The 27,940-nt window shown below is 47.7% G+C and overlaps 1 protein-coding gene across 1 annotated transcript in view; it reads right to left on the reverse strand.

Annotated features, from left to right (window-relative positions):
- Window positions 1–461: 461 nt before the first annotated feature.
- The window catches only part of LOC135826673 (ankyrin repeat domain-containing protein 50-like), a 111,551-nt gene continuing 84,072 nt past the window's right edge, over window positions 462–27,940 (reverse strand). Inside the window, exons 10-17 of the mRNA XM_065339274.1 lie at window positions 21,649–21,750; window positions 18,555–18,656; window positions 17,602–17,703; window positions 7,056–7,157; window positions 3,961–4,062; window positions 3,008–3,109; window positions 2,638–2,642; window positions 462–651 (exon numbers count right to left, since the gene is read on the reverse strand). Of these exons, the coding sequence (XP_065195346.1) occupies window positions 462–651; window positions 2,638–2,642; window positions 3,008–3,109; window positions 3,961–4,062; window positions 7,056–7,157; window positions 17,602–17,703; window positions 18,555–18,656; window positions 21,649–21,750 (807 nt within the window). The remainder of the gene's footprint in view (window positions 652–2,637; window positions 2,643–3,007; window positions 3,110–3,960; window positions 4,063–7,055; window positions 7,158–17,601; window positions 17,704–18,554; window positions 18,657–21,648; window positions 21,751–27,940) is intronic.

The raw sequence follows: 27,940 nt of genomic DNA on the forward strand, positions 1-27,940 counted from the left end.
GGTCACTCCTGAAGCAAGCTCCAGGCTCTGGCCGCAGCTCGTCTATCCCTGTCCTACGCAATACCCAGGGCAGAGAATATGTCACCAACCAGGAAAAGGCTACTTGCTTTGGAGAATTCTTTGCGAGCAAATGCAGTCTGTGTGATCAAGATCTACAGCACTCCGACCTTCCTGACCTTCGTCCTAGGTGTACATCTGCCCTGACAACTGTCCGATTTCGGGAAGCGACAGTCCAGCGCCAGCTCCGCCAGCTGGATCCAACCAAGGCTACCGGACCCGATTGCATTCCTGCCAGATTTCTGAAGCTGTGCTCAAAGGTTTTGGCTGCACCAATTTCCAAGCTGTTCTCACTCTGTTTTCGGTGCCATGTCCAGCCCTCGCTCTGGAAAGTAGCCCGTGTGGTCCCGATACACAATAATCAATCTCATTCTGCTGCTAAGAACTACCGACCTGTGTCCTTGTTATCTGTTGTCTCCAAAGTCATGGAGAAGATTGTCAACACTGCCATAATCAATCATCTTGAGCATGAAAAGGCCCTGTCCATCCACCAGTACGGATTCCGGCAGGGGCTCAGCACATCTGACCTTCTCACGTCTCTCAACCACTCCTGGGTCTCTGAAGCCAACCGTGGTGGCGCAGTCCGCGTGCTGGCTATAGACATAGCAGGAGCATTCGACAAAGTTTCACACCGAGTGTGGGTGTGTCTGCGGTGTACGCAGAGGCCAGCTAGCTGGTAAAAAGTGTTATTTTTCGTTGGCTGAGCGTAGCGAATAAAACGAAAAATGTATTTTTAGCCAGCATTTTCACCATAGTTACGGCACCAGGATTGCGTCAGCTGTTTTTTTTTGTCAGTGTTCTCAAACTTTTCTCTTCATCGTGGTCTTTCTCTTTTCGTTGTAGTTTACCACCCGCCCTCCCGTTTATTCTCACTTCGGGATAGGTCCTGCAGGCTACGTTTGGTTCGTTTATCTTATGGGGTTATTCTAACCGGTTTTTCCTCAGGGATGTGCCTCCGCCGGGGTCCTGAGGTTTTTTCCGCCAGCTTCTGGCTGGTAAATTATCCGGCGGCCCTATTCGCCACAGTGGTTCACTTCTTGCATCATGTTGGTCTGGTACATACGTGTACATGTATATGCGTGAGGTGGCATGCCCTTAACCTTCTTCATGCTCATCTATACACTACGCTCTTCCATCTTCCACCGTGAGTGAACAAAAACCACACTACTACACACAACTATCATCGTGAGTGAACAAATACCACACTACTACTGTGATCTGTATCTTTCTGTTGTGTGTGGGTGTGTCTGCGGTGTACGCAGAGGCCAGCTAGCTGGCAAACAAACGCTCTGTTTTCGTGGTGTTGAGCACCGTCAGCACACTGGGTACATCCTCCGGTGACTTATGTACGTAACATTATCTGATCCTACTACTACGTAGTACAGTCATGTGCATGACATCTTCTTGTACACGTTTTTTATTCCTTTTATGTATTTATTTATTTGGAATCGCATTATCGAAATAGACAGCATAATCGAAGTCGCTTCGTTGTAAGGGGGATTCAAAGAAGCTTTTTTTGCTATGCGATTGGCGATGCGACGCGATTTGCGACGGAGACGTGCGATGCGAACTCACGAAATACCATTCACAGGCGAAGTCCCCGAAGCGATGATACCTTGCTGATTTGGCGCGAAGTTCAATGCAGGCAGGTACGCCACCATGGTATTCACGCGGTTGGGTACAACTTGTACAAATTTTCGGGCAACTCTTGAATCTTTGTACAACTTTGCTGTAGAAAAGGTCAAAATCGTACGCCAAATCGTTTGTCGCATCGCAAAAGTTGAGCCGAGCTCAACTTCTGCGATGGCCCAGTTGCGGCAGTTAAATGGGCTGCGAGTTGGCTGCGATTTGGGGATTTCCCAGTTTTGCAACCGTCGCATCGTGTGTCACAACGCAAAATGCTTCTGTGAATCCTGCTTTATGATCAATTATACGGATAACCGATATAATCGTTTCAGCCCTAATATATACATGTACACACAAACATGCACATACACCCCCTCCCCCTCCCCCTCCCCCTCCCCCAACACATACACACCGTGTACCATGTGTACTCCCGTCACAAAAGAAGTACGCAAACGATAGCAACGATAGTGGACAAGATCTGAATGAGACAGATCAAGACTAGTGCCAGATATCTGCCTACAGTCAATTCAGAAATAAATGATATCCTAGCTTCTGGCCATAAATGGGTCAAATTTTAAGTTTCCGTCTTATTTATTTAGGCAGTCCCCCATGGAATTCTCTTCCAATTGTGCTTTTGAAGTCTAGTTTTCCAAAGAGTTAGCCATAACAAGAAAAGGATTTCGGCCAGGTTTTGCCCCCAAAGCACTGAATTGGGGAAAAACCATGAAAATGCAGGCCGTTCACTCCACTTGCATAACAGTACATTTCCGGTTCGAAACCCAGTTGAGGTACCTTTTTTGGACCCTTTTTCAAGTTTCGAATATCGCGGCATTGCACAGTGTACCACAAAATCGCCAAATACGGGAGCTCTCCAGAGCCAGCGCTCAACTTTTTCCGAATGGACTGTAGTCAATACAACCTGTGAAGTTATGAGAATCGACCACCAATGCACACGTGGTCTGCACAACACGAAGTACATCAGCATAGAACGACTAAGACAGTTGGTTTTCCTTGCTGTATGCACACACGCACTCACGCACGCACGCATGCACGCCCCCCCCCCCCCCACACACACACACAAACACACATACACCAGGAAATATATTTACATCACTTTAGTATGTAGGGAGGGCCCTTGTATGAACCCAAGAGAGATTGGTGTGCCATGGTCTGCTCTACTGGCCGATGGTGGAATCCGTAAGGTTAATGTCTGTTGCTCTGGCCTGGCGCGAGTGACTAGATGTTATTTGTTGCATATATTGCTCAAACCGTGTTCTGGAAAAAATGCTTAAGGGGTATCAACGATAGACATTGCTCAACTTACATTGTTCTTTGCAGAGATTGTATCGGGTTGGAGATCTAGTAGATACTTGACAAGTTCCAGATGCCCTTTAAAGGCAGCGCCATGAACAGGAAGGTTACCGTTCTGTGTACAGGTAACACACATAACCAGACATTTCTATACGTTATCTATCAGAAAAGTACTTATATTGGGTATAATGCACAATCCACTACAAAGTGAGGCAGTCTCACGCACAACATTGTGATAAGTCAATTGACAAACGGTTTACAAACTAGTGCTGGAAAACCCCAATACATGCTTTAGTGCTGGGTACGAGATTGATTAGTTTGCATTCTTTTTGAGCCAAAGTAATATTGTAATATTCCTCTCGTGGGTTGAGGGGCATATGATGGGCGCAAGTATACAATACTAAGAACTCTTTTGAATCATGTGTGGACATCTCTGCTCACACAGAAACACTCCTGTTGATGGGTGTTGAATTGATGATGAGTGTGTCCATGAGGTCACATCAGAAATGATTGAGACCAATGTTTATTTGAACTGGTGTGGTGAGCCAATATAGTTATGATGAAGAATGGAAAAGCTAGGTGTCAGGTCGCCGAATGCCTCAGTACTCCTTGTCAGTTTTGTGCCATTTTGTCGCATTCGCTGACTGTATAATATCTGGTTACGTTGGTGGATAGTTTGCCATAACTCGTAACATTTTGTCCTTTTCCTTTCTTAATCATAACCAATGTTTATGTGAACCAAATGCACAATGGAGGTGCTTTGTGCAGCTATCAGTGCCGGCCAGGAAAGTCACCAATATTCACAGGTACTTTTGGAGTATATCAATCGGTGGGGTTGCTGTTTCGGCCTGATACTCCCCAGCAATTGACATATAGCTAGCACAGTAGTCTTGATTGGCAAGAAGAGTGCTGTAGGAGTAACTGACTACAGCAAGGAGAGTCAATGATGGAGATTGCTTAACTTACATAGCCAATCACAGAGATCGTTTCGGGTTGGAGATCTAGTAGATACTTGACGATTTCCAGATGCCCATTTGCGGCAGCGCAATAAACAGGAAGACTACCGCCCTGTGTAAAGGTAGCACACATGACCAGACATTCTAATGCGTTATCCATCAGAAAAGTATTTATATAGGGTATAGTGCACAATCCACCACGAAGTGAGGCAGTCTCACGCACAACATTGTGATAAGTCAATTGACAAACTGTTTACAAACTAAAGCTGGAAAACCCCAATACATGCTTTAGTGCTGGGTGCGAGATTGATTAGTTTGCATTCTTTTTGAGCCAAAGTAATGTTGCAATATTCCTCTTGTGGGTTGAGGGGCATATCATGGCCGCAAGTATACAATACTAAGAACTCTTTCGAATCATTTATGGACATCTCTGCACACACCAAAACATTCCTGTTCACGGGTGTTGAATTGATGATGCGGCCCTTGACGCCCTCAAAGTTGTACAAGTGCTAGTGTGCCACATGAACTGTGCATGTGCTGTACTCATACGCATGCATGCTTACACCAAAGTGTAAAAAAACGCGCCAAACAAAGAGAAGAGTAACATCAAGATTATAACCCCCCAAGAGTGTGCACCTCTGCATATGTGGTCTCCGACAGCGAAAACTCACATCACGTGTCTCAGATATCTTCGTACTACATGCAAACGAAGGATAGCGTGTGCGAAATCCGAATATCTGCCATGGTCATGCTGGGGATTTGCATACGCGTAGTGAGTTTCTGTCAGAGAGTGCTTTTTTATTACTCCACTGCTCGCTAAAAACGGGCTGGAAACGTACCACTGAGACACTGCATAACGTGATGTGAGTTTTCGCCGTCGGCGTACCCCATAGAAAGGGTATCAAGAGTTGCACACTCTTGGGGGGTTATATACTCTTGGTAACATTCATTTCAGTTGAGGACAAGTAAAGAAGACGGAGATCGTTTCGAAACAGTTTATTTCAGACACAGAGTAGAAGGGCTTCAATATTTCGTGTGGCCACCGTTTGCTTCGATTAGGGCTTCAACACGACGTGGCAGTGACTCCACGCATGGGGAAACCGTGTAAGGAGCCAACGAGTCCCACTCCAGGTGCAGTGCCTGCACAAGCTGGTCAGAATTCTCGCAGCGAGGTGGAATTATTCTCTTCTTGAGAAGAGCCCACAGATTCTCAATTGGATTCATGTCCGGGAGGTTGAAACAGGATGTTGGGTACTCCGCTATCGAGAAGATCCTGCTGTGCTTGAGCTGACGTGTGGGAGGTAGCATTGTGATCAAAGCATAGCCGCTGGGGCAACACCATATTTTCACTGCCAGGAAAGCTCCCACTCCCTTTTCTCCGCTTTCCAGCGCACTTCGCCATCCTTCGACTGGAGAATTACGTCATGCCCATCATGCTTCACGCTGACATGAGGCGACGGGTGCGCATCGCTAGCAGACGCGACAACATCAGGCTTGGCGGATCCAAACCGGATTCCACTGGTCCTGGGTTTCGGCACCATACGCTGTAAGGGGATTACTGGCTGTGCATTAGTCTATCCTCTACCATGGCACACTAACCAGAAGAAAACAAGTCTTCAATTACAGATAGGAATACAGTTCGTGAGAGAGAGTAAAACTACAAGTATCGGTAAAACATCGTCCAATTTGAACTTTGACTTTGGACAACAAGTGCACTTGAGACGATAAAACTTGGTATGAAGGAAGGTAAAGTACAGAATGACAACTGGCCAAGTGGAATTTATTGTCCAAGGAAGGGTTCATACGTTATTGGTCCTCCTTGTCGCTGCTCCCGGCGCTGGTGACAAATATTTTTTTTCGCAAGCTCATCTCTCTTCCTCTCCGCTGCCTGACTATTTTCTAAAGGGAAGTCGACCGTGACGATCGCCTTCTCTATAGGACTACGCGTCGGCAGCACGACTGCCTGTGTGGTTCAAATCAGTCGCCGTTCTTTGCAAGATTTATTTTGAACGACGATGACTCGTACAGTACTTGCAAATCTCCACGATTCGCTGGATACTCCGAGTGTTGCACTGGAGGCGAGGGAACTGCGATGTCAGCTTGGCGAGCGATCTCTGAGGTGAGTGATCTCGGCCTTTTTGCAAATGGAACTGATTCCGAGTAGCCGATTACTTTCTTGTGCGACGAGCTGCTCTTGCCTGCCCAGTGTGACAAGATAATCTATAATTATTGATGCGGCGCTGTACCAATCAGAATCACGAACCTGTCACTCTCGAAATCTAGCTAGACCTTTCAGATACTAGTAAACTAACCTACTAACCAAAATTGGGATGAAATGGGCTGCCAAGTGAGCATTGGCCACATAATAACAAAGCTGAAAGATAAGCGACAATATTGCTGACGCGGACCAAGTATAATCGTTTCAGCCCTAATATAATTATACATGTACACACAAACATGCACATACACCCCCCCCCCCCCGCTACACACACACACACACACACACACACACACACACACACACACACATGTACACGCATACACACCGTGTACCATGTATACGCCCGTTACAAGAGAAGCACGCAAATCTGCGAAATGTACTGGAGGTGCACCCACAGATTTTCTCTTATAGCAACGATAGCGGACAAGATCTGAATGGGACAGATCAAGACTAGTGCCAGATAACTGGCTAATCCATACAACCTGTGAAGCCATGAGAATCGACCACCAATGCACACGTGGTCTGCACAACGCTAAGGACATCAGCATAGAACAGCTAAGACGGTTGCCTATCCTTGCTGTATGCACACGCGCACTCACGCACGCACCCCCCCCCCCCAAACACACACACACAAACACACATACACCAGGAAATATATTTACGCCACTTTAGAATGTAGGGACGGCCATTGTATGGACCCAAGAGTGAATGGTGTGCCATGGTCTGCTCTACTGGCAGATGGTGGAATCCGTAAGGTTAAGTTCTGTTGCTCTGGCCTGGCGCGAGTGACTAGATGCTACTTGTTGTGATCGAATATATTGCTCAAACCATGTTCTGGAAAAAAATTCTTAAGGAGAATGAAGGATAGAGATTGCTCAACTTACATTGCACTTTACAGAGATCGTGTCGGGTTGGAGGTCTAGTAGATACTTGACTACTTCCAGATGTCCATTCCTGGCAGAGTCATGAACAGGAAGATCACCGGTCTGTGTACAGGTAACACACATGACAAGACATTCCTGTGCGTTATCCATCAGAAAAGTATCTATATTGGATATAAATGTGTTAGGCACCTTCTCCCGTACAACCTTTTCCAAGCTCGTCTGCATGCACCCCATACTACGTCGCAGTCACCTTTTGTTCCGTTGGCCTGGGTAGCTACTTGTGCGCCTATATTTGTCATAGCTACCCAGGCCCTTTACCTTCGCGTTCACACTTGATCTCTAGCTCTTGTCTCTCTCTTCCGGATATCTCAGTCGGTAGAGCATGAGATCCCATGCACAGTCGTCCTCAACCGCCATTCGTCTCGTCCTCAGTAAAACTCGTCTCGCCTATGTCAACCTGGTCTCGTCCATGTCAACCTGGTCTCTTCAATGTCAATCTCGTCTCGTCCAAGTCATGCAGGTCAGCTATTTTCTTCATTTCTCTCTTTCTTTTCATCTGTCCATCGTCGTCAAATTTATTTTCGGTTTAATTTATTTTTCAATTTTTGTAGTGTGAGTGCGCGCGCGGGTGTCCTTCGTCAATATTAGGCGTCCGATGGTGAGCCACGCTCCTTTATTCATGTCGCATTAATTGGCAGAAGAGTAACTATGCTGTATAGCTATGCGAATCAGAAGGCAATGTTCTTTGCTTTTAGTTTTTTATGTTTGCCAATTTTTTTGTGGAGGGGTATTTGGCCCGTCGTTGGCAATGTCTACGCTACCATGAGTGATTTGTAAATACTTTAGAGTACAGGAACATCATAACTGTAGTATATAATTAGTATAACATTTTTGTGACACCCGTGTGTTGTGTGTGTGTGTGTGTGTGTGTGTGTGTGTGTGTGTGTGGGTGCTGTGTGTGTGTGTGTGTGTGTGTGTGTGTGTGTGCTTTTTTTCTCTACTTCCTCAGCCATTTTTTTCTATTTTTCTCGTCGTCGTATTATTTCCCGCGAGGTCGGGGTTCTTTTCTTTGCGCAGGGGAGGTATGTTAGGTACCTCCTCCCGTACAACCTTTTCCAGGCAGGCCTGCATGCACCCCATACTACGTCGTACTCACCTTTTGTCTCCTTTTCTCACCTTTTTTTCTGTTGGCCTGGGTAGCTACTTGCGCGCCCATATTCTCCATACCGACCCAGGCCCTTTATCTTGCCGTTCACACTTGATCTCTAGCTCTTGTCTCTCTCTGCCACAATGTAGTCGTTTCGTTCGTCTTGGTCTCTGTCTCTTCGTCTCCCAAATAAATATTGTCCCATCTAACTGTTCCTGTTGTCCATCGTTGTCTCTGGAGAATATGCCGTCGTCCTTTTCGTACTCCACAAATGTAGTGCCAAACTCACTATGAAGACTTCATAGTGAGTTGGGCAATACATTTGTGGAGTACGAAAAGGACGACGATATGAGTTATTCTCATGTACATACACACTACTCTGATAAGTCAATTGACAAACTGTTTGCCAGGTTAAGGTTGAAAACCCCAATACATGTCTCACTGCCAGGCAAGAAATTGGTCAGTAGAATATGCTTGCCTGGAACTGATGGCCCACATTTTGTCTTTCCCAGGCCACGATGCAAGGTTGATGCCAAGTTAGGTTCTACGCCTGCATCGGTTGGTAGCATTTGTACACACCTCCGCTTTTATAACTGTTGTGATGATCTGATTGTTACTAGTAGGGGTGAAAGTTGGCACTGAGATCCCGAGTTTGAATACTATGATTTTCTCCGATCGAATTTTGAGTAATCGAGAATTCTTGATATCTTAAAAATCGCACACCAAGGGCCTTTTAAAAACCACATGATACAATCCTGACTGAACCGTTTGGCAGTCTTTTTCTCGAGTGTATTGGTTGGTGGGTCATTTGGGTTCATTCTAATCGTGGACAAATGGTCACCACGCAATCTGCATATCAATATCTGCTGACTGCTGCTGTGAAACTGCAGACTTCTGTGGTAAATCCATGTCCCATGTCCGCGCTGCGTGCTCAGAGCAGTGTCAGAGTAGTATTTGAGTGGCAAGCGTATTGATTGTGACAGGTTGAGTGTAATTGAATGTTACGATTTACTGAATTGCCGTTTGATCTTCGTTCCGCAGCGCTGTAGTATTTCTCTTTTTCCGTTAGTTCTTTCTCTTTTGTCTGTCAGCGCTTACTGTCACCCAGTGCTGGGTGCAAGCACCCCCTGGCAGATTCATATATTGTTCTACTTGATAAATTTATTGTTCTCTCAAACTTATTTCTTCGTTGTGTTCGAACTGTTTTTGAATTACTTTCGTTCTTTCTTGCCATGTGCCAGCTGCCGAAGTGTGCATTCGCAGGAGCGCCATTTTTGAATTATGTCATCATTGATCATGTGATCACGCGCGATTGTTGCTAGCGCTAGCTCCGCGGATCTGGTGGTGGTACGCATGCATACGTGTAGCGTGACTTGCGTGTGATAGTTTTCTTTGATCTGCTGTTTTGCACTGGAATCGCACTTGTACTTTGACCTCTTCACACTTCTCTTTTTGGCAATGCATGTCCTGGACCTCTCTGCAAACATTTCCGCTGATCCCGTGCGGGGTTCTCACGCACCATATACGCGTACGGTGCAGTATGGAATTTTGCACTTGTTTATTTTCTTGTATCCTTTTCTGGTTTCCTAGCACCTTTTCGGGACTGTTCCTCTGGGCAAGAGGTAGCCTTGTCTTGGTGACTTTCTTGTTCATGGTACAGTTTTTCTTTGGTGCTCTTAGAGTTTGCTTCGTCTTTCTTGTATTATTATTAAATCTACACTATCGTCATATGGCCCAACTTCTGCGAAAAAGAGGTTAAGGGTGGAAATAATTTTTAGCAGAAAAAAATTATGTTTTGCAAAAAGGTTGTGTGGCTGCGCGAGTGCAGTGAAGTGGAACCAAAGAGAATATCGATTGTGTGAAGAAGTAGCAGTCATGGCAGGAAGGGTTTCAGCAGTCAGGGAAGTCAAAGGGGTTCCGGTAGAATATTTCCTGCTACTCTTCTAGTCACGACGAAGAGGTTTTGAGCTGATCAAACCCGATTCAATCTCTCCTGCACTCAGGGACGGCGAAATTTCTGCGCTAGCTGCTGCTGCTGCGGAATATGGTGAAGAAATCGTGTCTGGTTAGAGCCGTGATGGCGATAGTGAGGAGAACCTGGACGACGTCGATCCATCTTATCGAAGTACGGAGATACTAGCTGTTTCTGGGCCTCACGCAAAGGGAACATGTGTAGCAGAGCTCATGCGTTCGCAGCAAGTTCACGAAGAAAAAGGCTTGAAGCGCCGTGTGAAAACTGTTTTGAATTGAAGTCCTTGGCGATGACATGCTACTGAATGCCAGGCGAATGAGGGAGCAGATCGAGAGGCCCCCACTCGAGACTTTCCTCGCTGGGCAGCTAGCTGCACGGGATTGTACGGAGTGCCTGGATTTCACTTGCTGGTCAGCACAAAGCAGACACTGCAGAACGCCAGCACACTAATTAAAGCCTGTCTCGTTAGGAAGCCTGTTTTGAATACAAGCCTGGTTTGAAGACAAAACATAATTTGCATATTGCACAGAGGAGCGAGTGACAGAGTTCACTCAGCAGCGATCTGTGGCCGTGGCCAAATCCGTCAAGGTCCACGGAAGACGGGAAAGTCTCCGTCACTGCTGCGAACTTCTGGCCACGACCGCTTTACGCTCGAGCCTGGTGACACCACAAACGGCCGCAGTGTGACAGCTCATCTGGCGCCGGGAATGTGGGCAGCAGAGGCGATAGGGACAGTGAGGAAGAGGCTGCCTCAGCTGGAGCGATTCAGCCACACAAACACCAATGAAAACCAGCTGCGCAAGGACATACCCGGTAATGAAGCTCCTGCTGACAAATGCTTTTGGGCTGCTGTCAAAGTTTGGAGCCTTCCAGCATGCTGTTGAACGGAGCAGATCTGACATCGCCATCGTAACAGAGACTAAATTCACCCCGAAGAAAGCCTCACTATCTGACTCCTCCATGCCGGGCTTCCACCCACCCCTCCGACTTGACCGATCTGCTCAAGGTGGCGGAGTTGCAGTCTGGGTCCGGGAATCCCTCTCCTTTGACCATCTGAGTGACATCAACTACCATGGCCATGAGGTCATCTGGCTTTGCCTGCACCTGGTCAATGGCCAGAAAGTAGTTGCATGTGCAATGTACCGACCCGGGTCGTGCCCTGAACAAGATCTTTCTCTGCTTGAGTATCTTGACTCAGTCATGGATCAAGCTCAATCCCTCGGGAACAGCGTTGTGATAGCCGGAGATTTAAATGTTCATAATGAAAGCTGGATATGCAGCACGAAGACTACACCAGCTGGTGAATACATGGAAAAACTCTCTGCGTTTCACGGGCTCCACCAGCACGTTACTCAACCAACACGTGGTGAGAACACCCTGGACTTCACACTCAAGTACTTCTCGGAGACCTCAGTGATGGTAAATATACTGGACCTTATTGGAGCATCAGACCATGCCACCGTTGTGGCCACTTTTGATGCCACCCCACTCCGCGAACCACCGACTAAACGGCGCGTTTGGAGGTATGCTCAGGCAGACTGGGGCCGGCTTCGGCACTTCTACTCAACAGCAAACTGGGATATATCAGAAGACCCCGAGGCGTCCTGCAGATCAGTAACCGCTGCTGTCATGGAAGGCATGAATCGCTTCATCCCACACAAAGAACTTTCGACGAAACCAACAGATCCATCCTGGTGGACGCCGGAATGCTCAGCCGCTACCCAGGCAAAGAAGAATGCATGGAACCGTCTCAGGAGACACCCCACCTGCCACCAGCAACTCATTGACTACAATGCCAAAGTCCGAGCCTCTGCCAATTGCCTTCGTTTCGCAAAGCAGGCAGAATCTGCCCGCATCCGAGATCGGCTCAAACATGGATCAATGCGAAACAAGCAATGGTGGTCACTCCTGAAGCAAGCTGCAGGCTCTGGCCGCAGCTCGTCTATCCCTGTCCTACGCAATACCCAGGGCAGAGAACATGTCACCACAAGGCTGCGTCATACGGCATCACTGGTCCCCTCCGGCTGTCTGACTACCTGTATGACAGTAAGTTGCAGGCAGTAGTCGGCGGAGCATCTTCAGAACCATACAAGATTGATGCTGGGGTCCCACAAGGGAGCATCCTTGGGCCCACACTGTTTTTGCTGTACGTGAATGACGCCTGCGACGTCCTACCGGAAGGGATCACTCCGGCTGTTTACGCAGATGACACCACGCTTTATGCCCACATCCCAATGCCACATGCTGTGACAGAAGTGTGCCGCAACCTCCAAGCTGGTGTGGATGCACTTGCTGAATGGGGTGCTCAGTGGCACGTCACTTTTAAGCCAACGAAATCACAGGCAATGACTGTGTCCCGCCACCACAGACCCTGGGAGACACCACCCATCAAGTTCAACGGCACAGCGGTCCCGGAATGCTCGCGGCTGAAACTCCTTGGAGTGACGTTTGATGCCCATCTTCCATACTCGGAGCATCTTCGAGGAACTGCAGTGCGTGCCACACAGCGAATTAGTTTCTTCCGGAAGGCGTGCCATTTCCTGGACCCACCCGGCCTGGCCACAGCATGCCGGGGGTTCATTCGGCCCCTAATGGAGTACTGCCCACTTGTATGGATGGGAGCTGCGGCTACCCATCTCTAACAGTAGGGGTGAAACGAATATACCGAACATTCGAATATTCGTTCGTTAGGCCACAGCAAACGAACATTCGTAGTTCTCACGAACATTCGAACTTTGAGAATGTGCGTACGGTACGATAAACCCGTAAAAACATCGCGATCAGTCACGATCGTTTCACACACCGCCTGTAGAATAGGGAGGTTTAGTTCCCACGTAACGGAAACGCGTACGTGGGTGATCCACGTAAAGTGGATGAAGGGCATCCACGTTGCGATGGTGTGTTTAGTCACATGGAACAAACAAAAGCCTGAAGCGAAAGGCCCAAACCTGGTCAAAGACGAAGCTACCCGGGCCTAAGAAGCTCATCGAATATTTTGATTTCGTGCTTCGGAAATTTCTTCAGCTGAGCACCCTCACAGCTCGCAAAATGCGCTCCATTCTGATTTTCACCCACGTTCTGGCGGAACGTGGGTGAGCCTCCATACACGGTATGTCGTGAATCAGAAAACGTCTGTACGTGGGTCACTGAGTATCACGTGGTACACACACGTAAAGTACCCACGGATTACGTGGGACTAAACCTCCCTATTATGTGTAGCTGCGTGCTTGTGACCAGCGCTGCGCCAGGTGGTACACGACCCGCGCGCGCGCGGTTCACGATCTAAACCGGCACTTGGCTGGAGTCGAGGCGACGACATGTAGACGAACATCGGAACAAAGCATGAGTACTCGTACATGTACTTACATATTTTGGCTGCTCGCTCTTCCTTTGACCACTTCGTAATTTTCTTTTGTTTCGAGTTCGCACTGTTCCCCTGTCAGAAACTGTTTTCAGTCGTGCTCCCCGTTCTGTTGTTTGGGATCATTTTACCAAATCCGAGGATGAGAAGTCAGCTACCTGCAGGATTTCCCGCAGCGCAAAACGGCGAGCAACCTCTATGCGCAGCTGAAAACACAACTACGGTAACTTTCAGCATTCTTCTGTCGTCTCTGGGAGTGCAGTTATTTCTACGGCATCTACGGCCCACCGTAGCCCACTGTAGGTGATGGTTACCCCACCAAGATCCTGCTCCGGCAGTGATCCCTGTCTTGGCTCCACCAAGATCCTGCTCCGGCAGTGACCTCTCTCTGACCTCTCTCTTGGCTCCGCCAAGATCCTGCTCCGGCAGTGTCTATGACTTTAACCCTGCTCACGGCTGCTTCGGTACGAGGCTTGCTGGCCACAATGGGCCATGCTCATTTCCGGCTACTCAGGGCTCTCGTTCTTCGTCCCTCGGACGTGACTATCCTCTTGGCTCCGCCAAGATCCTGCTCTCTCTGTAGCCTCTCACTTCGCTGGCCAGCACCCTCCTAACCGCAAGCTGCTGTGTGTTGTAGTTAATGTAGCATTATAGTAATAATGCAGATTAATGGGTGCACGCGGCTGCTTCGTGCTACCACTCAAACTATGCTGCTATGATTGCTGGTGCTTTACTGCATGCTCATGCTTTGCTGCTGGCTACAGTCACGTGCGCTGTACATCACGGTATCCATGTTGGTCACACGCCTTGGTGCATGCTCACATGGTACTCTATGCGTCGTGGCATTCTATGTGTCATACAACGTGTCACTCAACGCGACATTCATTCATGCGCGACGCTCAACGTGGGCGGCATGCGTTGTGGGCACTCAACGTGTCATGCTAAAGTTTGGGCGTTCATGCGTGTCGCTCGCCTCCAATGTGGAAAGCGTGTGGCAGAATCTGCCCACATCCGAGATCGGCTCAAACATGGATCAATGCGAAACAAGCAATGGTGGTCACTCCTGAAGCAAGCTCCAGGCTCTGGCCGCAGCTCGTCTATCCCTGTCCTACGCAATACCCAGGGCAGAGAATATGTCACCAACCAGGAAAAGGCTACTTGCTTTGGAGAATTCTTTGCGAGCAAATGCAGTCTGTGTGATCAAGATCTACAGCACTCCGACCTTCCTGACCTTCGTCCTAGGTGTACATCTGCCCTGACAACTGTCCGATTTCGGGAAGCGACAGTCCAGCGCCAGCTCCGCCAGCTGGATCCAACCAAGGCTACCGGACCCGATTGCATTCCTGCCAGATTTCTGAAGCTGTGCTCAAAGGTTTTGGCTGCACCAATTTCCAAGCTGTTCTCACTCTGTTTTCGGTGCCATGTCCAGCCCTCGCTCTGGAAAGTAGCCCGTGTGGTCCCGATACACAATAATCAATCTCATTCTGCTGCTAAGAACTACCGACCTGTGTCCTTGTTATCTGTTGTCTCCAAAGTCATGGAGAAGATTGTCAACACTGCCATAATCAATCATCTTGAGCATGAAAAGGCCCTGTCCATCCACCAGTACGGATTCCGGCAGGGGCTCAGCACATCTGACCTTCTCACGTCTCTCAACCACTCCTGGGTCTCTGAAGCCAACCGTGGTGGCGCAGTCCGCGTGCTGGCTATAGACATAGCAGGAGCATTCGACAAAGTTTCACACCGAGTGTGGGTGTGTCTGCGGTGTACGCAGAGGCCAGCTAGCTGGTAAAAAGTGTTATTTTTCGTTGGCTGAGCGTAGCGAATAAAACGAAAAATGTATTTTTTGCCAGCATTTTCACCATAGTTACGGCACCAGGATTGCGTCAGCTGTTTTTTTTTGTCAGTGTTCTCAAACTTTTCTCTTCATCGTGGTCTTTCTCTTTTCGTTGTAGTTTACCACCCGCCCTCCCGTTTATTCTCACTTCGGGATAGGTCCTGCAGGCTACGTTTGGTTCGTTTATCTTATGGGGTTATTCTAACCGGTTTTTCCTCAGGGATGTGCCTCCGCCGGGGTCCTGAGGTTTTTTCCGCCAGCTTCTGGCTGGTAAATTATCCGGCGGCCCTATTCGCCACAGTGGTTCACTTCTTGCATCATGTTGGTCTGGTACATACGTGTACATGTATATGCGTGAGGTGGCATGCCCTTAACCTTCTTCATGCTCATCTATACACTACGCTCTTCCATCTTCCACCGTCAGTGAACAAAAACCACACTACTACACACAACTATCATCGTGAGTGAACAAATACCACACTACTACTGTGATCTGTATCTTTCTGTTGTGTGTGGGTGTGTCTGCGGTGTACGCAGAGGCCAGCTAGCTGGCAAACAAACGCTCTGTTTTCGTGGTGTTGAGCACCGTCAGCACACTGGGTACATCCTCCGGTGACTTATGTACGTAACATTATCTGATCCTACTACTACGTAGTACAGTCATGTGCATGACATCTTCTTGTACACGTTTTTTATTCCTTTTATGTATTTATTTATTTGGAATCGCATTATCGAAATAGACAGCATAATCGAAGTCGCTTCGTTGTAAGGGGGATTCAAAGAAGCTTTTTTTGCTATGCGATTGGCGATGCGACGCGATTTGCGACGGAGACGTGCGATGCGAACTCACGAAATACCATTCACAGGCGAAGTCCCCGAAGCGATGATACCTTGCTGATTTGGCGCGAAGTTCAATGCAGGCAGGTACGCCACCATGGTATTCACGCGGTTGGGTACAACTTGTACAAATTTTCGGGCAACTCTTGAATCTTTGTACAACTTTGCTGTAGAAAAGGTCAAAATCGTACGCCAAATCGTTTGTCGCATCGCAAAAGTTGAGCCGAGCTCAACTTCTGCGATGGCCCAGTTGCGGCAGTTAAATGGGCTGCGAGTTGGCTGCGATTTGGGGATTTCCCAGTTTTGCAACCGTCGCATCGTGTGTCACAACGCAAAATGCTTCTGTGAATCCTGCTTTATGATCAATTATACGGATAACCGATATAATCGTTTCAGCCCTAATATATACATGTACACACAAACATGCACATACACCCCCTCCCCCTCCCCCTCCCCCTCCCCCAACACATACACACCGTGTACCATGTGTACTCCCGTCACAAAAGAAGCACGCAAACGATAGCAACGATAGTGGACAAGATCTGAATGAGACAGATCAAGACTAGTGCCAGATATCTGCCTACAGTCAATTCAGAAATAAATGATATCCTAGCTTCTGGCCATAAATGGGTCAAATTTTAAGTTTCCGTCTTATTTATTTAGGCAGTCCCCCATGGAATTCTCTTCCAATTGTGCTTTTGAAGTCTAGTTTTCCAAAGAGTTAGCCATAACAAGAAAAGGATTTCGGCCAGGTTTTGCCCCCAAAGCACTGAATTGGGGAAAAACCATGAAAATGCAGGCCGTTCACTCCACTTGCATAACAGTACATTTCCGGTTCGAAACTCAGTTGAGGTACCTTTTTTGGACCCTTTTTCAAGTTTCGAATATCGCGGCATTGCACAGTGTACCACAAAATCGCCAAATACGGGAGCTCTCCAGAGCCAGCGCTCAACTTTTTCCGAATGGACTGTAGTCAATACAACCTGTGAAGTTATGAGAATCGACCACCAATGCACACGTGGTCTGCACAACACGAAGTACATCAGCATAGAACGACTAAGACAGTTGGTTTTCCTTGCTGTATGCACACACGCACTCACGCACGCACGCATGCACGCCCCCCCCCCCCCCCCCCACACACACACACAAACACACATACACCAGGAAATATATTTACATCACTTTAGTATGTAGGGAGGGCCCTTGTATGAACCCAAGAGAGATTGGTGTGCCATGGTCTGCTCTACTGGCCGATGGTGGAATCCGTAAGGTTAATGTCTGTTGCTCTGGCCTGGCGCGAGTGACTAGATGTTATTTGTTGCATATATTGCTCAAACCGTGTTCTGGAAAAAATGCTTAAGGGGTATCAACGATAGACATTGCTCAACTTACATTGTTCTTTGCAGAGATTGTATCGGGTTGGAGATCTAGTAGATACTTGACAAGTTCCAGATGCCCTTTAAAGGCAGCGCCATGAACAGGAAGGTTACCGTTCTGTGTACAGGTAACACACATAACCAGACATTTCTATACGTTATCTATCAGAAAAGTACTTATATTGGGTATAATGCACAATCCACTACAAAGTGAGGCAGTCTCACGCACAACATTGTGATAAGTCAATTGACAAACGGTTTACAAACTAGTGCTGGAAAACCCCAATACATGCTTTAGTGCTGGGTACGAGATTGATTAGTTTGCATTCTTTTTGAGCCAAAGTAATATTGTAATATTCCTCTCGTGGGTTGAGGGGCATATGATGGGCGCAAGTATACAATACTAAGAACTCTTTTGAATCATGTGTGGACATCTCTGCTCACACAGAAACACTCCTGTTGATGGGTGTTGAATTGATGATGAGTGTGTCCATGAGGTCACATCAGAAATGATTGAGACCAATGTTTATTTGAACTGGTGTGGTGAGCCAATATAGTTATGATGAAGAATGGAAAAGCTAGGTGTCAGGTCGCCGAATGCCTCAGTACTCCTTGTCAGTTTTGTGCCATTTTGTCGCATTCGCTGACTGTATAATATCTGGTTACGTTGGTGGATAGTTTGCCATAACTCGTAACATTTTGTCCTTTTCCTTTCTTAATCATAACCAATGTTTATGTGAACCAAATGCACAATGGAGGTGCTTTGTGCAGCTATCAGTGCCGGCCAGGAAAGTCACCAATATTCACAGGTACTTTTGGAGTATATCAATCGGTGGGGTTGCTGTTTCGGCCTGATACTCCCCAGCAATTGACATATAGCTAGCACAGTAGTCTTGATTGGCAAGAAGAGTGCTGTAGGAGTAACTGACTACAGCAAGGAGAGTCAATGATGGAGATTGCTTAACTTACATAGCCAATCACAGAGATCGTTTCGGGTTGGAGATCTAGTAGATACTTGACGATTTCCAGATGCCCATTTGCGGCAGCGCAATAAACAGGAAGACTACCGCCCTGTGTAAAGGTAGCACACATGACCAGACATTCTAATGCGTTATCCATCAGAAAAGTATTTATATAGGGTATAGTGCACAATCCACCACGAAGTGAGGCAGTCTCACGCACAACATTGTGATAAGTCAATTGACAAACTGTTTACAAACTAAAGCTGGAAAACCCCAATACATGCTTTAGTGCTGGGTGCGAGATTGATTAGTTTGCATTCTTTTTGAGCCAAAGTAATGTTGCAATATTCCTCTTGTGGGTTGAGGGGCATATGATGGCCGCAAGTATACAATACTAAGAACTCTTTCGAATCATTTATGGACATCTCTGCACACACCAAAACATTCCTGTTCACGGGTGTTGAATTGATGATGCGGCCCTTGACGCCCTCAAAGTTGTACAAGTGCTAGTGTGCCACATGAACTGTGCATGTGCTGTACTCATACGCATGCATGCTTACACCAAAGTGTAAAAAAACGCGCCAAACAAAGAGAAGAGTAACATCAAGATTATAACCCCCCAAGAGTGTGCACCTCTGCATATGTGGTCTCCGACAGCGAAAACTCACATCACGTGTCTCAGATATCTTCGTACTACATGCAAACGAAGGATAGCGTGTGCGAAATCCGAATATCTGCCATGGTCATGCTGGGGATTTGCATACGCGTAGTGAGTTTCTGTCAGAGAGTGCTTTTTTATTACTCCACTGCTCGCTAAAAACGGGCTGGAAACGTACCACTGAGACACTGCATAACGTGATGTGAGTTTTCGCCGTCGGCGTACCCCATAGAAAGGGTATCAAGAGTTGCACACTCTTGGGGGGTTATATACTCTTGGTAACATTCATTTCAGTTGAGGACAAGTAAAGAAGACGGAGATCGTTTCGAAACAGTTTATTTCAGACACAGAGTAGAAGGGCTTCAATATTTCGTGTGGCCACCGTTTGCTTCGATTAGGGCTTCAACACGACGTGGCAGTGACTCCACGCATGGGGAAACCGTGTAAGGAGCCAACGAGTCCCACTCCAGGTGCAGTGCCTGCACAAGCTGGTCAGAATTCTCGCAGCGAGGTGGAATTATTCTCTTCTTGAGAAGAGCCCACAGATTCTCAATTGGATTCATGTCCGGGAGGTTGAAACAGGATGTTGGGTACTCCGCTATCGAGAAGATCCTGCTGTGCTTGAGCTGACGTGTGGGAGGTAGCATTGTGATCAAAGCATAGCCGCTGGGGCAACACCATATTTTCACTGCCAGGAAAGCTCCCACTCCCTTTTCTCCGCTTTCCAGCGCACTTCGCCATCCTTCGACTGGAGAATTACGTCATGCCCATCATGCTTCACGCTGACATGAGGCGACGGGTGCGCATCGCTAGCAGACGCGACAACATCAGGCTTGGCGGATCCAAACCGGATTCCACTGGTCCTGGGTTTCGGCACCATACGCTGTAAGGGGATTACTGGCTGTGCATTAGTCTATCCTCTACCATGGCACACTAACCAGAAGAAAACAAGTCTTCAATTACAGATAGGAATACAGTTCGTGAGAGAGAGTAAAACTACAAGTATCGGTAAAACATCGTCCAATTTGAACTTTGACTTTGGACAACAAGTGCACTTGAGACGATAAAACTTGGTATGAAGGAAGGTAAAGTACAGAATGACAACTGGCCAAGTGGAATTTATTGTCCAAGGAAGGGTTCATACGTTATTGGTCCTCCTTGTCGCTGCTCCCGGCGCTGGTGACAAATATTTTTTTTCGCAAGCTCATCTCTCTTCCTCTCCGCTGCCTGACTATTTTCTAAAGGGAAGTCGACCGTGACGATCGCCTTCTCTATAGGACTACGCGTCGGCAGCACGACTGCCTGTGTGGTTCAGATCAGTCGCCGTTCTTTGCAAGATTTATTTTGAACGACGATGACTCGTACAGTACTTGCAAATCTCCACGATTCGCTGGATACTCCGAGTGTTGCACTGGAGGCGAGGGAACTGCGATGTCAGCTTGGCGAGCGATCTCTGAGGTGAGTGATCTCGGCCTTTTTGCAAATGGAACTGATTCCGAGTAGCCGATTACTTTCTTGTGCGACGAGCTGCTCTTGCCTGCCCAGTGTGACAAGATAATCTATAATTATTGATGCGGCGCTGTACCAATCAGAATCACGAACCTGTCACTCTCGAAATCTAGCTAGACCTTTCAGATACTAGTAAACTAACCTACTAACCAAAATTGGGATGAAATGGGCTGCCAAGTGAGCATTGGCCACATAATAACAAAGCTGAAAGATAAGCGACAATATTGCTGACGCGGACCAAGTATAATCGTTTCAGCCCTAATATAATTATACATGTACACACAAACATGCACATACACCCCCCCCCCGCTACACACACACACACACACACACACACACACACACACACACACACATGTACACGCATACACACCGTGTACCATGTATACGCCCGTTACAAGAGAAGCACGCAAATCTGCGAAATGTACTGGAGGTGCACCCACAGATTTTCTCTTATAGCAACGATAGCGGACAAGATCTGAATGAGACAGATCAAGACTAGTGCCAGATAACTGGCTAATCCATACAACCTGTGAAGCCATGAGAATCGACCACCAATGCACACGTGGTCTGCACAACGCTAAGGACATCAGCATAGAACAGCTAAGACGGTTGCCTATCCTTGCTGTATGCACACGCGCACTCACGCACGCACCCCCCCCCCCCCCAAACACACACACACAAACACACATACACCAGGAAATATATTTACGCCACTTTAGAATGTAGGGACGGCCATTGTATGGACCCAAGAGTGAATGGTGTGCCATGGTCTGCTCTACTGGCAGATGGTGGAATCCGTAAGGTTAAGTTCTGTTGCTCTGGCCTGGCGCGAGTGACTAGATGCTACTTGTTGTGATCGAATATATTGCTCAAACCATGTTCTGGAAAAAAATTCTTAAGGAGAATCAAGGATAGAGATTGCTCAACTTACATTGCACTTTACAGAGATCGTGTCGGGTTGGAGGTCTAGTAGATACTTGACTACTTCCAGATGTCCATTCCTGGCAGAGTCATGAACAGGAAGATCACCGGTCTGTGTACAGGTAACACACATGACAAGACATTCCTGTGCGTTATCCATCAGAAAAGTATCTATATTGGATATAAATGTGTTAGGCACCTTCTCCCGTACAACCTTTTCCAAGCTCGTCTGCATGCACCCCATACTACGTCGCAGTCACCTTTTGTTCCGTTGGCCTGGGTAGCTACTTGTGCGCCTATATTTGTCATAGCTACCCAGGCCCTTTACCTTCGCGTTCACACTTGATCTCTAGCTCTTGTCTCTCTCTTCCGGATATCTCAGTCGGTAGAGCATGAGATCCCATGCACAGTCGTCCTCAACCGCCATTCGTCTCGTCCTCAGTAAAACTCGTCTCGCCTATGTCAACCTGGTCTCGTCCATGTCAACCTGGTCTCTTCAATGTCAATCTCGTCTCGTCCAAGTCATGCAGGTCAGCTATTTTCTTCATTTCTCTCTTTCTTTTCATCTGTCCATCGTCGTCAAATTTATTTTCGGTTTAATTTATTTTTCAATTTTTGTAGTGTGAGTGCGCGCGCGGGTGTCCTTCGTCAATATTAGGCGTCCGATGGTGAGCCACGCTCCTTTATTCATGTCGCATTAATTGGCAGAAGAGTAACTATGCTGTATAGCTATGCGAATCAGAAGGCAATGTTCTTTGCTTTTAGTTTTTTATGTTTGCCAATTTTTTTGTGGAGGGGTATTTGGCCCGTCGTTGGCAATGTCTACGCTACCATGAGTGATTTGTAAATACTTTAGAGTACAGGAACATCATAACTGTAGTATATAATTAGTATAACATTTTTGTGACACCCGTGTGTTGTGTGTGTGTGTGTGTGTGTGTGTGTGTGTGTGTGTGTGTGGGTGCTGTGTGTGTGTGTGTGTGTGTGTGTGTGTGTGTGTGTGTGCTTTTTTTCTCTACTTCCTCAGCCATTTTTTTCTATTTTTCTCGTCGTCGTATTATTTCCCGCGAGGTCGGGGTTCTTTTCTTTGCGCAGGGGAGGTATGTTAGGTACCTCCTCCCGTACAACCTTTTCCAGGCAGGCCTGCATGCACCCCATACTACGTCGTACTCACCTTTTGTCTCCTTTTCTCACCTTTTTTTCTGTTGGCCTGGGTAGCTACTTGCGCGCCCATATTCTCCATACCGACCCAGGCCCTTTATCTTGCCGTTCACACTTGATCTCTAGCTCTTGTCTCTCTCTGCCACAATGTAGTCGTTTCGTTCGTCTTGGTCTCTGTCTCTTCGTCTCCCAAATAAATATTGTCCCATCTAACTGTTCCTGTTGTCCATCGTTGTCTCTGGAGAATATGCCGTCGTCCTTTTCGTACTCCACAAATGTAGTGCCAAACTCACTATGAAGACTTCATAGTGAGTTGGGCAATACATTTGTGGAGTACGAAAAGGACGACGATATGAGTTATTCTCATGTACATACACACTACTCTGATAAGTCAATTGACAAACTGTTTGCCAGGTTAAGGTTGAAAACCCCAATACATGTCTCACTGCCAGGCAAGAAATTGGTCAGTAGAATATGCTTGCCTGGAACTGATGGCCCACATTTTGTCTTTCCCAGGCCACGATGCAAGGTTGATGCCAAGTTAGGTTCTACGCCTGCATCGGTTGGTAGCATTTGTACACACCTCCGCTTTTATAACTGTTGTGATGATCTGATTGTTACTAGTAGGGGTGAAAGTTGGCACTGAGATCCCGAGTTTGAATACTATGATTTTCTCCGATCGAATTTTGAGTAATCGAGAATTCTTGATATCTTAAAAATCGCACACCAAGGGCCTTTTAAAAACCACATGATACAATCCTGACTGAACCGTTTGGCAGTCTTTTTCTCGAGTGTATTGGTTGGTGGGTCATTTGGGTTCATTCTAATCGTGGACAAATGGTCACCACGCAATCTGCATATCAATATCTGCTGACTGCTGCTGTGAAACTGCAGACTTCTGTGGTAAATCCATGTCCCATGTCCGCGCTGCGTGCTCAGAGCAGTGTCAGAGTAGTATTTGAGTGGCAAGCGTATTGATTGTGACAGGTTGAGTGTAATTGAATGTTACGATTTACTGAATTGCCGTTTGATCTTCGTTCCGCAGCGCTGTAGTATTTCTCTTTTTCCGTTAGTTCTTTCTCTTTTGTCTGTCAGCGCTTACTGTCACCCAGTGCTGGGTGCAAGCACCCCCTGGCAGATTCATATATTGTTCTACTTGATAAATTTATTGTTCTCTCAAACTTATTTCTTCGTTGTGTTCGAACTGTTTTTGAATTACTTTCGTTCTTTCTTGCCATGTGCCAGCTGCCGAAGTGTGCATTCGCAGGAGCGCCATTTTTGAATTATGTCATCATTGATCATGTGATCACGCGCGATTGTTGCTAGCGCTAGCTCCGCGGATCTGGTGGTGGTACGCATGCATACGTGTAGCGTGACTTGCGTGTGATAGTTTTCTTTGATCTGCTGTTTTGCACTGGAATCGCACTTGTACTTTGACCTCTTCACACTTCTCTTTTTGGCAATGCATGTCCTGGACCTCTCTGCAAACATTTCCGCTGATCCCGTGCGGGGTTCTCACGCACCATATACGCGTACGGTGCAGTATGGAATTTTGCACTTGTTTATTTTCTTGTATCCTTTTCTGGTTTCCTAGCACCTTTTCGGGACTGTTCCTCTGGGCAAGAGGTAGCCTTGTCTTGGTGACTTTCTTGTTCATGGTACAGTTTTTCTTTGGTGCTCTTAGAGTTTGCTTCGTCTTTCTTGTATTATTATTAAATCTACACTATCGTCATATGGCCCAACTTCTGCGAAAAAGAGGTTAAGGGTGGAAATAATTTTTAGCAGAAAAAAATTATGTTTTGCAAAAAGGTTGTGTGGCTGCGCGAGTGCAGTGAAGTGGAACCAAAGAGAATATCGATTGTGTGAAGAAGTAGCAGTCATGGCAGGAAGGGTTTCAGCAGTCAGGGAAGTCAAAGGGGTTCCGGTAGAATATTTCCTGCTACTCTTCTAGTCACGACGAAGAGGTTTTGAGCTGATCAAACCCGATTCAATCTCTCCTGCACTCAGGGACGGCGAAATTTCTGCGCTAGCTGCTGCTGCTGCGGAATATGGTGAAGAAATCGTGTCTGGTTAGAGCCGTGATGGCGATAGTGAGGAGAACCTGGACGACGTCGATCCATCTTATCGAAGTACGGAGATACTAGCTGTTTCTGGGCCTCACGCAAAGGGAACATGTGTAGCAGAGCTCATGCGTTCGCAGCAAGTTCACGAAGAAAAAGGCTTGAAGCGCCGTGTGAAAACTGTTTTGAATTGAAGTCCTTGGCGATGACATGCTACTGAATGCCAGGCGAATGAGGGAGCAGATCGAGAGGCCCCCACTCGAGACTTTCCTCGCTGGGCAGCTAGCTGCACGGGATTGTACGGAGTGCCTGGATTTCACTTGCTGGTCAGCACAAAGCAGACACTGCAGAACGCCAGCACACTAATTAAAGCCTGTCTCGTTAGGAAGCCTGTTTTGAATACAAGCCTGGTTTGAAGACAAAACATAATTTGCATATTGCACAGAGGAGCGAGTGACAGAGTTCACTCAGCAGCGATCTGTGGCCGTGGCCAAATCCGTCAAGGTCCACGGAAGACGGGAAAGTCTCCGTCACTGCTGCGAACTTCTGGCCACGACCGCTTTACGCTCGAGCCTGGTGACACCACAAACGGCCGCAGTGTGACAGCTCATCTGGCGCCGGGAATGTGGGCAGCAGAGGCGATAGGGACAGTGAGGAAGAGGCTGCCTCAGCTGGAGCGATTCAGCCACACAAACACCAATGAAAACCAGCTGCGCAAGGACATACCCGGTAATGAAGCTCCTGCTGACAAATGCTTTTGGGCTGCTGTCAAAGTTTGGAGCCTTCCAGCATGCTGTTGAACGGAGCAGATCTGACATCGCCATCGTAACAGAGACTAAATTCACCCCGAAGAAAGCCTCACTATCTGACTCCTCCATGCCGGGCTTCCACCCACCCCTCCGACTTGACCGATCTGCTCAAGGTGGCGGAGTTGCAGTCTGGGTCCGGGAATCCCTCTCCTTTGACCATCTGAGTGACATCAACTACCATGGCCATGAGGTCATCTGGCTTTGCCTGCACCTGGTCAATGGCCAGAAAGTAGTTGCATGTGCAATGTACCGACCCGGGTCGTGCCCTGAACAAGATCTTTCTCTGCTTGAGTATCTTGACTCAGTCATGGATCAAGCTCAATCCCTCGGGAACAGCGTTGTGATAGCCGGAGATTTAAATGTTCATAATGAAAGCTGGATATGCAGCACGAAGACTACACCAGCTGGTGAATACATGGAAAAACTCTCTGCGTTTCACGGGCTCCACCAGCACGTTACTCAACCAACACGTGGTGAGAACACCCTGGACTTCACACTCAAGTACTTCTCGGAGACCTCAGTGATGGTAAATATACTGGACCTTATTGGAGCATCAGACCATGCCACCGTTGTGGCCACTTTTGATGCCACCCCACTCCGCGAACCACCGACTAAACGGCGCGTTTGGAGGTATGCTCAGGCAGACTGGGGCCGGCTTCGGCACTTCTACTCAACAGCAAACTGGGATATATCAGAAGACCCCGAGGCGTCCTGCAGATCAGTAACCGCTGCTGTCATGGAAGGCATGAATCGCTTCATCCCACACAAAGAACTTTCGACGAAACCAACAGATCCATCCTGGTGGACGCCGGAATGCTCAGCCGCTACCCAGGCAAAGAAGAATGCATGGAACCGTCTCAGGAGACACCCCACCTGCCACCAGCAACTCATTGACTACAATGCCAAAGTCCGAGCCTCTGCCAATTGCCTTCGTTTCGCAAAGCAGGCAGAATCTGCCCGCATCCGAGATCGGCTCAAACATGGATCAATGCGAAACAAGCAATGGTGGTCACTCCTGAAGCAAGCTGCAGGCTCTGGCCGCAGCTCGTCTATCCCTGTCCTACGCAATACCCAGGGCAGAGAACATGTCACCACAAGGCTGCGTCATACGGCATCACTGGTCCCCTCCGGCTGTCTGACTACCTGTATGACAGTAAGTTGCAGGCAGTAGTCGGCGGAGCATCTTCAGAACCATACAAGATTGATGCTGGGGTCCCACAAGGGAGCATCCTTGGGCCCACACTGTTTTTGCTGTACGTGAATGACGCCTGCGACGTCCTACCGGAAGGGATCACTCCGGCTGTTTACGCAGATGACACCACGCTTTATGCCCACATCCCAATGCCACATGCTGTGACAGAAGTGTGCCGCAACCTCCAAGCTGGTGTGGATGCACTTGCTGAATGGGGTGCTCAGTGGCACGTCACTTTTAAGCCAACGAAATCACAGGCAATGACTGTGTCCCGCCACCACAGACCCTGGGAGACACCACCCATCAAGTTCAACGGCACAGCGGTCCCGGAATGCTCGCGGCTGAAACTCCTTGGAGTGACGTTTGATGCCCATCTTCCATACTCGGAGCATCTTCGAGGAACTGCAGTGCGTGCCACACAGCGAATTAGTTTCTTCCGGAAGGCGTGCCATTTCCTGGACCCACCCGGCCTGGCCACAGCATGCCGGGGGTTCATTCGGCCCCTAATGGAGTACTGCCCACTTGTATGGATGGGAGCTGCGGCTACCCATCTCTAACAGTAGGGGTGAAACGAATATACCGAACATTCGAATATTCGTTCGTTAGGCCACAGCAAACGAACATTCGTAGTTCTCACGAACATTCGAACTTTGAGAATGTGCGTACGGTACGATAAACCCGTAAAAACATCGCGATCAGTCACGATCGTTTCACACACCGCCTGTAGAATAGGGAGGTTTAGTTCCCACGTAACGGAAACGCGTACGTGGGTGATCCACGTAAAGTGGATGAAGGGCATCCACGTTGCGATGGTGTGTTTAGTCACATGGAACAAACAAAAGCCTGAAGCGAAAGGCCCAAACCTGGTCAAAGACGAAGCTACCCGGGCCTAAGAAGCTCATCGAATATTTTGATTTCGTGCTTCGGAAATTTCTTCAGCTGAGCACCCTCACAGCTCGCAAAATGCGCTCCATTCTGATTTTCACCCACGTTCTGGCGGAACGTGGGTGAGCCTCCATACACGGTATGTCGTGAATCAGAAAACGTCTGTACGTGGGTCACTGAGTATCACGTGGTACA

This window comes from Sycon ciliatum, chromosome 10 (assembly GCF_964019385.1).
Source record: "Sycon ciliatum chromosome 10, ocSycCili1.1, whole genome shotgun sequence".
NCBI classification, from domain to species: Eukaryota; Metazoa; Porifera; class Calcarea; order Leucosolenida; family Sycettidae; genus Sycon; species Sycon ciliatum.